We start from the raw sequence: 15,381 nt of genomic DNA, 5'->3' as shown, positions 1-15,381 counted from the left end.
TAGGATTTTTATTGTAAATGGGTCAGTTCAAGTGTGGGTCAGTTCAACGATGGTTATGTTTTACTGCTTGGACCTTGGCCCAAATCGATAGATATCGATATATAGTGTGGACCTTTAGTCCCAACTCGGTTGCAACATTGTTCTCTTTGTATCCTGCTGATGGGAGCTTCCTTCTCCAATCATGGTTCCTGATCGAAGCTGAGTCATAGTTCAACGTGGAAACCGACGGATCTTCCTTTTGATTTCCCACAACGATGCCAAATGAAGATGCAAGAAATCTTCTGTTCTATTCTTGGAAAGTTTTTATTACACTCCAAACAACTCTGCCTCTTCTATGCTTCTCTCCTTCTATTTATAGTAGTTCACATTCTACCCTAAGCTATTTGCTTGGCTTCTATATTGGGCCTCGATGGGCCTGACTCCTTTTTTTGGGCTTTGTTGCTTGAGGATCCATTTCCTTCTGGGATACAATTGGGCCGAGTTTGGTCCAATTTAGACCTGTTGGGATAAAATGGCCCACTGGGTTTTTGGTCCTTTCATTCTCCTTCCTTTCCTACCATCCCCAGCCATCCTTTCCATTTAACCAAACAAAAAGTGAGGAAGTCACCATCCCTTCCTTAGGGATGCCTCACCCATCTCTCATGACGCAAACTTGCGCAAGATCTCCCCAAATCCTTCCAGTCATTGATCCATCAACAAATCTGCTCCTCACACAGTTTGCTTCTTCGCGAATTTCTAATCTCGTTCCTAGTCACGTCCCTTTTTTGTGTGCTTAAACTTTAGAGTTGTTGAAGAGCTTGAACCACAGCTATAAATGATTCAACAACCAATTGATACACTCACAATCCTAGATATAATGAATGTGGAAAAATACAAATTCTAACAATAAAAAATTACTATAATGCACAAGCAATCAGTATGGAATTTTTCACAGGAGAAAAGAAATCAAATATGGAATGCCTGAATGCTCCAATATTGTGTGCTTATATTTTTTGAACTTTAAGTGTCTTTACATAGAGCATGGAGTCTGAAAAACACTAGGGTTTTGAGCAATTCAATTCAAATAGGAACCTCAGAATTAGCATACTCAATCATTGATAGACACCAGCAGGCCAGTATTATTCGATGGATACCTCAATCGATTGAAGTCTCCTGTCCTTTTAGGAAGAGGACTCTGATTTTTATAACTTTCCAAAACCACTTTAACGTATATAAAAAAGGATTTAGATGAATCAAACATGAAAAACATGAAACCCTTATTGGTGAATGCATAAACCTTAGTTGGTGAGTGTCAAAATACAAGTTGGAATTGATGTATATGAAATTCCAGATCTACGATTGGACAAGGTACCATAACCAACATAACAACTAGACACTCAAATAAACAAAAAAGTATAGACTCCAAGTTTTGATCTCCAACTTGCCAACCTAAGTCTAATAACCTCAAGAACATTTTCCAAAATCTTTGGACTTGTCACACCATAAATTACACACTTGAGATATCAAACAGTCGCAATCTAGCCCACAGTTACCAGTAAAAGACCAATACAAAAATATGTTTATGTAATAAGGCTCCACTAATGCCTCATTATCCTACAGAAGAAATTTAGTGAAAACTGCAATATAGGAATCACAAGGGCTTCTAGATATGTTATCTAAAGAAACAAGTAGAATGCAAGTAAATGATGCCAACTGAAAAGTTGTTCTAAAAATTAAAAGTTCAAATAAAGATTCTGAGAAAGGGAACAAGAGGTGTACTAAATGTTGTATGTTGAAATCTTTTTGTGCTCCAACTTTAATGTTTTTCTTGTTATTCAAAAGCATTATATGTTTACTAACAAGAACCTACCTATCATAATTATGAGGACTAGTGAGTTCTGCTTTTATTTCTCATTCAAAAGCATTTCAGGATTTTCTTGCTTATCATGGTGAGTTGTGTTTCTTCTTGGTATGGTTTCTGTCTTCAAACACTATTCTACATTTAGTTTCTTATTGAATATGTATATATAAAGATGACGTTGATGATGAAGAAGAATAAGAATATGCAGAATCATTATATATTTTTTTTTTTCTATAGGCATTATATAGCTGAGAAAATTTTAAAAGATAATCCTTGTAATAAGAATCTAAGAAAGTCCTTTAGGAGAAGAAAGTGAAAAACACAAATAAGAATGAAAGTCATATCATCGAACATAAGATCGAATCAAAGATGGCAGTAGAAGGGATTAATTTATAATAAAAGCAAGGAAATCCAAGCTACTTACAGCTGAGTTGATCTATACTGGATCTTGCCCAAATGGTTTAGGGAGACCAGGAGACGAAAACAAGTAAAGCCTGGATAATATCGCCCTTCTACTATTACACCATCTCTTGGTTTGTACACCTCTTCTAACCTTTGCCTTTTGAGATCATAACTCAGGATCCTAAGCGGAATGCTCAAGAAGATAACATCAGAAGTCGGATGAAAAGCAAAGGGTTGAAACCATAAAAACCGAGAACGAGAAAGCCCTTTAGAAAGCACCAAATCATTTATTAAACTAGCCATGTTGATCCTATACTTCAAAGCCCATTCCATGGCCTTACAGTCTCCTTCAAGTGACCAAATGAACAATGTGGTGGGGGTTTTCTTCGCATAACATAGCCGGCCCACCAACACCCCAATACATCCAATTAGATTTCGATTTTCACTTTCTGTCAATGGGAGCTTAACGGCATGAACACCGACTTCATTGAGATCAAACCTCAAAAGGTGTTTAGACAAAGATAACTGGTACAGTGCACCGTGAAAGTAAACAGCATGCCTTATCCAGGAGCGCCCATTAATGCAGGAATCAATTTGTACCCAGTGTCTAACCCATTGTTCAGTATTAGAACAGTATATGTCCAACACAAGCTTATTTTCCATTTTGCATCTTGCAATTCGTACAACTCTGTAGCAAAGGGACTCGGAGGGGTTAAAAGCCAATGCTGCATAGCAATGATGCTGCTGGTGGCAGCGGGCTTTGGGAATCGGCACATATTGCTTCATCACAGGGTTGCACACATAGTACCGGAAATCAAAGGAATTGAAGAACAAAAACAAGCCATTGCAACTATCAAGAAAGTCATTTGCATTAGTCTTTTGGAACGATAAGTTGGCCAAATATTCAGAATCAACAAATCCTCCTCCACCACCACCATCAATGCCACTGTTGTCTTCTACAGAAACATAGTCAATGAGCTCTTCGTTGTCAAAGCGCCCCAAATGCTTTAAAAATGCATCCCATACTGGGCGCCTGGCGTCTGTGGTTATAAGGGGCATATGAGGTGGGAGAGCATAAGTACGGAAGAAAAGGCCACAGAGAGGAAGAGACACTCTGGGCAAGCAAAACACAGAGATTAGATAATCCCATGATTTGCATACACATTTGAACTTAGTCAGAGGATTTTCCGGCAATCGACACAGTATCTCAACCAACACATCATCGGGAAAGAAGCCCATTATTATTCGAACAAGGAACACAAAGGCGATTCTTTTTTATTCCAATTGAGACAATGAAGTATCATCACATATGCACATAAATACATATATACGTATATACATATATATACATATGCATTTAGAGCCTCAGTTGAACTGTACCTTAAATATTTTTTCGAAAGATTGTACCATCGACTCTTCTACCTTCGAATATGAAGATCGTTCAAAACTGTCTTCAATTGGAGTCCTTGCATGAATTAGGGTTTCGAACCTTCGGGACTTCTGTGTAAAAAAAAAAATTCGGCTAGATTGCTCAGTGTTTTTTCATTGATCGTAGGGTAAAGTGCATTAAACCCCCTTCGGTCATTTGCAAGAAACTCTCTTAAATTATAAAAAATCCTCTGAACTATGATTTTATTACAATTTATCCCCTTAAACTATTGATCATCTGTAAAAAATTCTCCTAAACTACAAAAAACTCCCCTGAACTATGATTTTGTTGCAATTTACCCCCCTCAACTATGATTTTGTTGCAATTTACCCCCATGACATCAACTTCCGATACCGAAAATTTTGAAAGACCAGTTTACCCTTATAACACGTACACTGCGTCGTTTTAACTTATACACTTCTTACTTTTTTTCCTGCCAAAAGATGACTTTCACCCAACACAACCCAAAACTGAGAGCTAGAGAGAGAGAGAAGAGACCAAAGAAATCCGAGGTCGGCGGGATGGCTCGGTCTCGGATGATGGCGGCTTGTGCGCGGAGGACTCGGCTGTGATGAGAGCTCGGTTGACTCAGCCGTGAACTGTGAAGGCGGCGGCGAGCTCAAGGGGGCTCAGCGGTGAACTGTGGACGGCTATGTGCTCGAAACACGGACGGCGATGTGCTCGACTATGGAGATGGCGGAATGGGCCGGTGAGATTAAAATGGACGGTGGAATGGACCGGCAAGCAAGGTGAGCTGAACGGCGGGCAAGGTGGTGAAGGCGATGGGCTGACGCAACGGTGCAGAGAAGTGCGATATATATAGCCGACGGATTTGGGTAGTGGTGCAACGGTTATGATTGAGTTATGACGGGAGACCCACCGATCCCAGCAACAAATTTCTCGGCTTCATCGTCCCTTTCAGTCAATCAATTCGCGTGGATGGGGTAAACTGCAAAAAAATATACAGTTCAGGGGGTTTTTTTGCACATACCCCAATAGTTTAGGGGGGTTTTTTGCAACTTTTATAGTTCAGGAGGTTTCATGCACATACCCCAATAGTTCAGGGGGTTTTTTTTGTAATTTTTATAGTTCAGTGAGGTTTCTTGCACATACCCCAATAGTTCAGGGGGGTTTAATGCACTTTACCCTTGATTATACGCATAGATAGATAGCACAAATAGATTTTACATATCATTACTCTATATATTATTGTAAACGGGTCATTTTAAGTATGGGTCAGTTCAACGATAGTTCTGTTTTACTACTTGGGCCTTGGCCCAAATCGATAGATATGCCAGATAACAATAATTGACATAAAATGGGAACTACCTCGAACGTGTTTTTGAAACATAACAAACAAACATGGGTATTTTCATTTTATAGAATCCACAAAAAAAAAAAAAAAAAAAAAAAAAGGATTGTCTACAGAGTCAAATGACAAAATAAGAGAATCAATTGATGTGGTATATATATTAGAGGAATGGATGGAGGGAATTGAATATATACGAAATTGTACCTGTAATGGAGTTTGTTGGCTTAGGTCTTTGTTCTGCCATTGAAGTTCAGTTGAGAATTTCAATTGATCTCGCTTCAAATTCGAATATTCTTTAGTGGATTAGGACTTGTATTTGCTGTGCAAAACCCTGGGGGGAGAAACTAATGTGCCTTTTGAGAAGAAGAGTTTGAGTTCGATGAGTGAGAGTTATAGATTTGATGAGAAAAAGGGTGGAGAGACCAGACGGTATCAGCTCTGCAACCTCTGATTTGAGTGAGTGGTGTTGTAAAGTAGACGTTTAGAATTTTATATTTTAACTGGGTAATAAAAAGGATACATTTGGGTTTTTAAAAGTTTCATTAAAACACCAAAACGCTCTTCCCAGACGAAAAGCTCTTTAAAAAAATATAGTCAAACACTACTCAAAATAGTTTTTAAGTCCAAAAAAAAAAAAAAACAAAAGTTGCGTTTCAAAAGTCAAACCAAATGGGGCCATAGTGTGGACCTCTAGTCCCAACTCGGTTGCAACATTGTTCTCTTTGTATGTATATGCAATAGCTGCATCATTGTTCCATCATTGTTCCAGTGTTCCTATTTACTAAATATATATAGAATACAGGGTCAACTGCATTAAACTCACTTCTTCTTCTTTTTGTGTTTTTTGCACTAAATTCTCATTTTTTATTTTTTATTTTTTGTCAAAAAAACCCCTCAACTATCTGAGGGGGTAATTTAACTGACCAAAGTTAGTTAAAAGAGAGTTGTTTGGACATTGAGTTTTTTTATATATTTTTAAGACAAAAATGTCCTTGTACCTATTTCAATATAACCCACATATGTATCTACTACATTATCACTCTCAGGCGTATATCCTCCACCATTGCAGCATCACAAACTTTTCTTTTTACTCAGCTTCTTTTATTTATCTATCATTATAATATTATATATAATATGTATTATAATATAATGGTATATATAATATACACCAATAAATATTATTTATACTATATTTGCATTTCTATCCAGCCATCATACTTATATAAATCTGGGTTTTCCTTTATATTTATCTGCTAATTTATTTTATTTTATTTATTATTATTATTATTATTATTATTATTATTATTTTGAGAATTATATTGTGAATTCATTTTTTTGGTTTTTATTAATTTTCATTTTATACGGATTTGTTAAAAGAATTCATCTTTTACCACCACAAGAAATAATACCTATTTTTTTTCCTTTTTTATTATTTATGCCTACATGTTTTTCTTCTTTTTTATTTTTATATTTCAAAATAGTATTTTTTCTGTAAAAAATATATTCCTTCCATGTGAGTAATGTGAACTTGACTATCATCATAACATTATTTTGGAATTCTTTATGCTTTTACAAACAAAATAGAATTCTTTTTAATTAAATAAAAGATTGCTTTCAAAACTTTATTTTTTATCTCCTCACCAGTCTAGTAAAATGTTAACATTTTAAGAAAAAAAAATAGAAGTGTTAATTTATATGAACAATGTCGTTTAGGTTATTTAATAAATAAAAAATAAGGTGCTCCCACAAAGTAGATTTTCAAATAGGCTTAATGGGTATTTAAGTCAATTTCTATTTCAATTCCATTTCGGCTAATGTCTGTTTGCTAAGTCACCCCCTTGGATAGTTGAGGGGGATTTTTTGGCAAAAAAAATTAAAAAAGAAGGTTTATTGCGAAGCGCAAATAGAAAAGGGGTTTTATGTAGTTCACCCTATAATATATGTCTGATGTCTCAGATACGTTTCTTATGTTATGCATACTCTTTCTGAAAAAATAAATTTTGATAAAATTTCATTGTGATTTCTTGTGTTGAATTTCGTTAATTTTCTTTATTAATACGAGTTAGGTTTCCCCCTGATTGATATGTCTTAATTATATTTCAAGCATCAACAATTTTTATTTTTTTATTTTCTTTCTTAATGGATACAAACTGAAAGTAATAATTTTAATGCTAGTTGGTGAGCCTTTTTTTTTTATTATTTTTTTTATTGAAGGTTAAGCAAACTTACACAGCCACGCCTCCACCAAGTCTTGAACCCCCGACCTCTCCTTTGGTTAGCCTACTTTGCTCATGATTATATCATAAATAAAGGAACCTAAATGTAATTGCATCAAAGTATATGCCATCAAGTGGCATAAAATCTGCCTTGAAACTTGGGATGTTAAGCCTACGCCTTAATCACCCATGTGGCCAGATTATAAAATTATAAATGGATGAGCATGGACTCAACTTTGGCCCCTAATAAGAAAATTCAATTTACAATGGGATTTAAATATTTTATGTCAAAATATCTAAAACTTCTGTTAATAGGGGCATGTTTCCTACACCCTCAAAACGGGCTTATAGACCCACAAAGTCTATTTCAGAATAAATTTAATTATTTGGTAAAAATTCTAAAGCCAACACATTTTTTGTATCCTAATAATAAAAATTGGTCGGGTAGATCTAGGCCTTACCACTATTAAAATAAATTGGATTGAATTCACATTCGCTCGGCATATGTTCAGTTTTATCAACAACAGCAAAAAATCACAAAAGAAATATATATATTGTTAAATATATAATTGAATATTGTACTACATTGCAGTATCTAAAGATTAAATGAAAATATCCGGTATATAGGAGAAAGTTTGGGGGTAGGTGAGTGATGAACAAGTTATCTATATAGTAGAGGAATACATGGTAACTGGGTAGGTGTGCAAACCCTAGTTTGTAGCTAAAGGATATAATAGTACTTTTATAATCTAACAGCTCCCTCAAACTTAAGGTGAGATTGAAACCAACTTGACGAGATTATAAAAACGGCTCAAAAAATATTTGGTAGAGAAAACTGTTTTCACCCTAATGTAGGCATCGATGCTAACGTGGTTGATGACATGCCAATTGAAGTGGCAGGTGACTTGGTACTACTGGCACTTCTGTTGCGTGGCAACTGACGTGGTCGGTAAAGTGGCACAACTACTGGCACCGTTACAAAATGTGTCTGACGTTGCACCGATGCTGACATGTCAGGTGACGTGGGGTGGATCTTTGAAGATCTTGGAGGTAAGTGTGGAGCATGAGTTTGAAGGTTGATCGAAACGTCAGTTTGAATGTTGACTGCGCGGTAACTACGATAAATTGATGGGTGATGAATTTGTAAAGATTCGCAACATTGATGGTGCTTTCGAAATACTATACCTATCACCTCATCCACCATTTCTACTATCCATTCCATTCAACCAAATAAAAAATAAATAGCTTAGATGCCTTTATCAAAAGGCAGAACTAGAGCTTGATTGAAACACTGGCGAGTGCATTACAATTGCTAGATTCACATGTATTAATTATCAATCACCGAGCTAGTTCATAGAAGGATTTTGCTTAGTTTTTGCATTTGAAAATTTTTCCCCCTATTATACATGCTCATGTATCTAGTTCCAGAGATGAATAATGCACTGGAAGAGGAGATCAAAGCTGCTTAAATTGTTGGCTCGAGAACTAACCTTCAGCTATAACATATTTCTCCAAGCCGATCATTCCCATAAAACGTGTGTAAAAAGTGAAGCAGTCGTGATGGCTTGCTTGTAATAAGACTTGTTTGCATGAATGAGATATATGTCCAGAAGATATTGTTAAAAGTTGTAAATTTTACTTTCTCACTGCTGCAAGCCTGAAATTAAGTTGGAAACGAGTTTTAACTCATAAGGGCAACAACCATTGACAGATGGACCTAGGGACGAAGCCAAAATTTTTTTTCAGGGGGGCACTTTATAATTTTGTATACCATAACATATATTTATAATATAATGTACATGCATATAAGTCAATATTTATGAGTGTGAAAGAGATAGTGATATTTTTGGAATGAAATTAATTTACAGACATAGAATATAAGGATTAGCGAAAAATTTAGGACAAAAAAAATATGAAACATATATAGAATTCTATGAAAAATGAGAAAATTCCCGCCGGGGGGGGGGGGGGGGGGAGCTCTCCATATTTTCATTAAAAAACAGAAAACATATACATTATTATAAAATATATATATAATATAAGAGAGGGAGAAAATCCAGGAGGGTATGTGCCCCCCGGTCCTTAACTGCCTCTGTCCCTAGATGGACCTCCTTTCTTCCCCACGTTTTTGCCGAATCTCTTACTCTATCATGTCTATTTTCATTTTTCCATTCAATTTTCTTCGTTCCTCTCTCTACATCTGAAGTCTGTTTTTGTACATTTAGCTCGTAGGTAGTTATTGTGTTTCCAAACACACCTTAACTGCTCATAGCATTTCATAAATTTTTGTTGGGTTTTTTCAACCTTAAATATCTAATTTTCTACACATCCATTTAACATCCTATACTGACTTCCAATAACCGTTGGTTTCAGATCCACATAAGTGTTAAAGGAAATATTTTTCTTCTATAGATTGATGGTCACATCCCTAACGTTAAGCCAGGTTAGGGTACAACCCTCAAGTTCACCGAAAATCTTGGCATCAAACTAGCTTATCAAACCTCGAGAATGCAAACCTTGAGTCCGCATAAAACTTTAACGTCAAGCGTCATCAAAACTCAAGTGTGCAACACTCGAGTTCACAAAAAAACCTAACGTCAAACCATGTCATCAACCTTGAGGGTGCAAGCCTCGAGTCCGGAAAGAATCATGACGCAATACCAGGTTATCAAACCTCGAAGTCTCCTGGGCTACAAACCAAAGTTGTTAAAGCATAAAACGAGATATAGGTAGGGCTTTCTCGGGTGAAATTCACAACTATATTTTGGGACATTTAAAAGGATTTTTTGATGGATGGATGTGAAGTTAAAGTTTGTCATTTCAACATATTCCCAACACCATAGTATAGTTTTATATGCAAAAAAACCTGGCATTGTGATAAAACAGACAGTAGTCAATTCATGACCATGTTAGACAATTCGTATGATTTAGAAGATCTTCAGTAATTATTAATCAGATACTTATAAGGAAAACTAGAATAATAAGAGTTATCTTGCAGGATGTGTTTCATTCAGTAACTAGCATAATCCTTGTAAACTAAATAGACCCCATTTTCAAACTAAACACAGTCCTCAATATATGGGGATTGATATGTAAGATTATTTATTAATTATGTAGCCCACGTGATTTGGACATGTGATATATTTAATTAATTAGGGGTTAAGTTAATAGATATCAGCTTAAAATTATATTATTTGGTCAACTTATAAATTACCTTTATGGTAATTAATTATTGGAAAAGTGTTTTCTTATTTATTCCTTACTTTGATGGAAAGTGGAATTTAGGTTACTAAAAAGGAAAATTAGTCATCTCTCTATCTTTATAAAAGTGCATATATCCCATCAATTATGTACGCTAATGAAAACAACACGTATAATGTTTATGTATACAAAAGGCCAAGAGAGAGAAATCGGTTTTCACGCTTTGACTATTACAGTTTAGCATGTTGTTCATTCCGCAGAAAGGATCTCGACGTTTGCCTTGATCTCTTCGAGTTTTACAATTACAGATCGAGGTATTTATATCTAACTATTTATTTATGCATTATAGATATGTGAAAATCATGAAGTTCTAAGATATGGAATTCATGTAAATCATGTGATTAATGTTTGACATAAATAATTATAGTTTACATGTTGTATCAGAGCTTATGGTTTAGGGACTCGTTATTTTCCACTAAAGTTTGCATAAATAATATATAAAGTATAATTAAATAATTTATTTTGTTTAGGAATTCTTGGCATTTTAGATACAGTTTTATGGGTACCTATAATGTCTTATTAAGTGTTGTGATGTTTGATGAGTTTGTAAGTATAATGTCTGCTTCCTCATTTTTCAAGCCTAATATTTGCGTTAAAGTCAATTGCTTATATAAAAGCAATGCAAGACACACTAAAAGGCAAATAAGATATATGGGGTTAGTTTCTTGGTCTTTGTGCGTGATTGGAACATGAATTAAAAGTTTTAATAGCTTATGGTATTGTTAGAAGAAAATTACAGTTATATTTGATTGTCCAATGATTTGAAAGATAATTTAATTTTCTGGACAAGATATTTCTATTTTTGATTTTTTGATTGTCTAGAAAATTAAAATAATTAAATAAATAAAATATTTGTGTTGATTTATTTTATTAAAAATTTAAATTTCTAAAATAATGTGAGGTCTAGAAATTTAATTTAATCTTATTGGACATTCAAATAATTTATTGTTTTATATCCATACATACACACATATTATTGGAGAATCAATTTTAGATTGATTCAATTATGATCTTCAAGTCCGAAAATAAAATAATACATTTTATTATGCATATAAAATAAAATTTGATATTTTTTTAAAAATTTCGTACTATTAAGTTTTTGGGACTGAAGTTGCCTAAACTTGGATCGATCAGTATGAGTATGTGTACATAATGTTAAATGGGTAAATTAATGATGAATTAGTAATTAGCTAATTTAATATTCATGTTTATGAGGATTAGTAGCTATCAAAGTGGCCTAACCATAATGATTGATGAATATTAATTTTAGTAGTAAATATAATTAAAGATGAATTAGTCACCAGCTAATTTAATATTTATATTATGTAAAGGTTGGTAGCTACCAAAGTGGCCTAACCATAATGGTTGTTGAATATTAATTTTAGTGGTAGACATAACTGCAATATTTCATGAATTATTGAGTTTATTTAATTATGAGAAAAAATCTCTAAAAGGAATTGATTTTCAAGTGATTAAATGAAAATTAAGGGATTGCATATATTTTTTAATTAGGTAGATATAGGATATCCAAAGGTAACTTATCTATTTAATTAAATAATGTATCACCAATGAAGGTATACATATAAATACAAATAAGCATCATTATTAGTATTTTATAGTTGCCACCCAAAAGGGTATTATAGTTATACATTGTATTTATATTTTGAGTTATATATACGTGTTATGAACTCAAAGCATTATTGTTGTGAATATTTTATCTTCTTATGTTTGTTTTATTATATCCCTTAATTCGTATGCTACATCTGTTCTGTTTCTCAATAGGACTAACTTCTCATAATGGAATGAATAAGTTATGTTCAAAATTTAGGAGAGATCGAACAGATTAAGCATTATGACTATGCGAATAATTGTTCCCCATAGTGATAGTGCTAAGGAATGTTTGACTAAAAGAATATTTTCGTTTTGTAGATAAATATTTAAAACGAAAATTATTGATTGATATCACTACTATGCATTTTTTTGTTGGTACTCATACCATGTATGAACATATTTTTGAAATGACTAATGTTGCTACAAATTTGAGAACCTTATGGATGATTGTGGATGAGAATTTTCTTATTCAATTTATTCTTAATTTTTTGTCTACTCAGTATGGGTCATTTCGAATTAACACTATTAAGACAAGTGAAAAGTGAAAGAATTGATCGTTATGTTAATTTAAGAGAAGACAAGGCTTAAGTAACAAGTAATCATTATATTCATCTTATGACTTAAAAAGCTAGAAAGAAATTTGGGAATAAGCCTGAAAGTGAATTAAGTGAGCAACCCCCAAAATTAAAAGATTTAGGTCAATCTACTAAAAGAAAAGAATGTAATAATGTAAAAGTGTCATTTATGTATTGAACACTTTAAGAAAGATTATATGAAACATAAAGAATAATTTGAAAAGAAAGATAAGTCTTTTAACTTTTGTATATTTCGAATCGCTTATCGATATTCCTTCTAATATATGATAGGTTGACTTCAGTACTAATGTTTATGTTTCTAGATGCAAGGATTTCTTATAGTCTAAACCACAAATTCAAATGAGAATTTCTTATTTATGAGAATTGGGAAAAAGTTTTCTTTAAACCATTTTAAAACCATTGAGACATTTTGTTTAGTCTTAGACAATAGATTTTATTTAAATTATTTTAAACTATTTATATTTCTTCAATTTATCTCAATTTGATTTTATTTCAAAATTTTATGTTGATGATTTTTTCTTTAAGTTTGATAATGATGTTTATTCAATAAATTCTAATTTGTGAGTTATGGTATTATTGTTGATGATTTTTGTAAATTCAAACTTGATAGCTTATTTATTAAAAACATTTTGATCTTGCATCATAATGTTAGAATTAAGCGTAACTCAATTAATATAAAATTTATCTTTCTTGTGGCATAAAAGACTAGGTCAATATCTAGTGAAAGGTTAGAAAAATTAGTAAAGGATGTGATTCTTCTGAATCAAAACTTTACTAATGTTGGTGTGTGTGTGGATTGTATTAAGGGTAAACAAACCAAACACACAAAGAAATGAGCCACAATAAGTATAGGGCTTCTTGAAATTATTCATATAGACATTTATAGACCTTCTTATGTTCCATCTTTTAGTGTAGAAAAGTATTTTATTGCCTTTATAGTTAATTTTTCACACTATGGATATATCTATTTGTTGTATGAAAAATCTCAAGCAGTGGGTACTCTTGAAGTATATATAAATGAGGTTAAAAAACAACTAGATAAAAAAGTGAAAATCATAAGGTCATATAGAGGTGGTGAATATTATGAAAAGTATGATGAAACGAGTCAATACTATAACCGTTTGCTAAACTCCTTGAAATGTATGGCATTTGTGCTCAATACACTTTGTTATACATGCCACAACAGAAGTGTGTAGCTGTAAGGCGTAATCGTACTCTTATGGACTTGGTTAGGAGTATGTTAAGTAATTCCTCGTTACCTATAATGTTGTGGATGTTAAGTAATCTAAAGGGTACAAGTTTTACTATCCTAAACATATTACGATAATTCTTAAAACCGGTAATGTCAGATTTATTGAGAATGGTGAAGTCAGTGGGAGTGATAAAAAAAAGAATGTGATCATTCAAGAAATTATGGTATAAATTTATTTATCCATAACTTATAAGGAAATAATTGTTCCTTCAGTTGTTGAACCGTATAACAATGAAAAACAATTGAATGATCAACAACTCCATAATAAGATTATTACCAATAAATAGATTGTAGATGAATTATAAGGAATAACATTAAGACGATCTCAAAGAGAAAGGAGATCTGCTATTCTGGATGGCTTTGTGATATATCTATAAGAATCTGATTTTGATATATAGTGAGATATATATATATATTTGGTTACATATTCACAAGCCATTAACAGTACTGATTTTACTAAATAAATTAGTGTCATGAATGAAGAGATTATAAAGAAACATTTTCTCCAGTATCTAAGAAGGAATCTTTTAAAATATCATGGCATTAGTAGCTTATTATAATTTAGAGTTACATCAAATAGATGTGAATACAACTTTTATGAATGGGAGTTTATAAGAGGAAGTACATATGGAACAACCTAAAGGCTTCACATTAAAGGATAAATAATTCATGGTCTGTAAACTTAAGATGTCAATATATGGATTTAAATAAGCTTCCTAACAATGGTATATTAAGTTTAATGACACCATTATTTCTTTTGGTTTTAAGAAAAACATCGTTGATCAATGTATATACTAGAAGGTTTGTAGGAGTTAGTTTATATTTCTGATTCTATATATTGATGATATTTTATTTGCTAGTAGTGATGTTAGTTTATTATATGAAACTAAAAGTTATCTCTAAGAACTTTGAAATTAAAGATATAGATGAGGCATCCTACGTGATAGAAATAGAAATATTTCAAGATAGATTACGTGAATTTTTAGGATTATCTCAGAAAGTATATATTGAAAGAATTCTAGAAAGATTTGGTATAGAACATTATTCAACCAGTATTGTACCATACATAAAAAGGGATCAATTCAGCCTAATGTTATCCCAAAGAATGAGTTAGGTAGAAGGTAAAGAAACGAAAAATATTATTTATGCATATATTGTGGAGTTTGATGTATATACTAATTGGTATAGGATAAAAAATTATATGCTCACACTTATAAAGACATTTTTTAATTGGTTATTTGGTCCTTTTGACTGAAGGAACAATATTATGAAAAAGTGCAAAATAATTTTTTATTACTTTGTCTATTATGATTTTTTTTTTTTTTTTAATTTGTAACATATTTTGAGTTTACAATTTATGATTGCAAAATTTATTTCAGGACTTGGAGTTATGGGTACCATTTTCAGATTGTTGAAAATTTATGCTGCAATTTTTGATCTTCTTATATGAAAAATGATAGGT

General features: G+C 32.7%; 1 protein-coding gene across 1 annotated transcript; it reads right to left on the bottom strand.

Moving 5' to 3' along the window:
• Nucleotides 1-2,260: 2,260 nt before the first annotated feature.
• Nucleotides 2,261-3,481, bottom strand: LOC132270051 (F-box protein At5g07610-like). Its single transcript, XM_059771263.1, has one exon. The coding sequence runs from the start codon at nt 3,479-3,481 to the stop codon at nt 2,261-2,263; it is 1,221 nt and encodes a 406-aa protein (XP_059627246.1).
• Nucleotides 3,482-15,381: the final 11,900 nt, after the last annotated feature.

This window comes from Cornus florida, unplaced genomic scaffold, assembly GCF_030987335.1.
Source record: "Cornus florida cultivar Cherokee Brave unplaced genomic scaffold, ASM3098733v1 CherokeeBrave_3.0.0_Hap2_Chr08, whole genome shotgun sequence".
Lineage (NCBI taxonomy): Eukaryota > Viridiplantae > Streptophyta > Magnoliopsida > Cornales > Cornaceae > Cornus > Cornus florida.
The sequence above is the reverse complement of the archived record's forward strand: the minus strand, read 5'-3'. Positions and strand labels throughout refer to the sequence as shown.

Coding starts and splice junctions, on each gene's coding strand:
- LOC132270051 (XM_059771263.1), bottom strand. CDS start 3,481: ATGGGCTTCTTTCCCGATGATGTGTTGGTTGAGATACTGTGTCGATTG.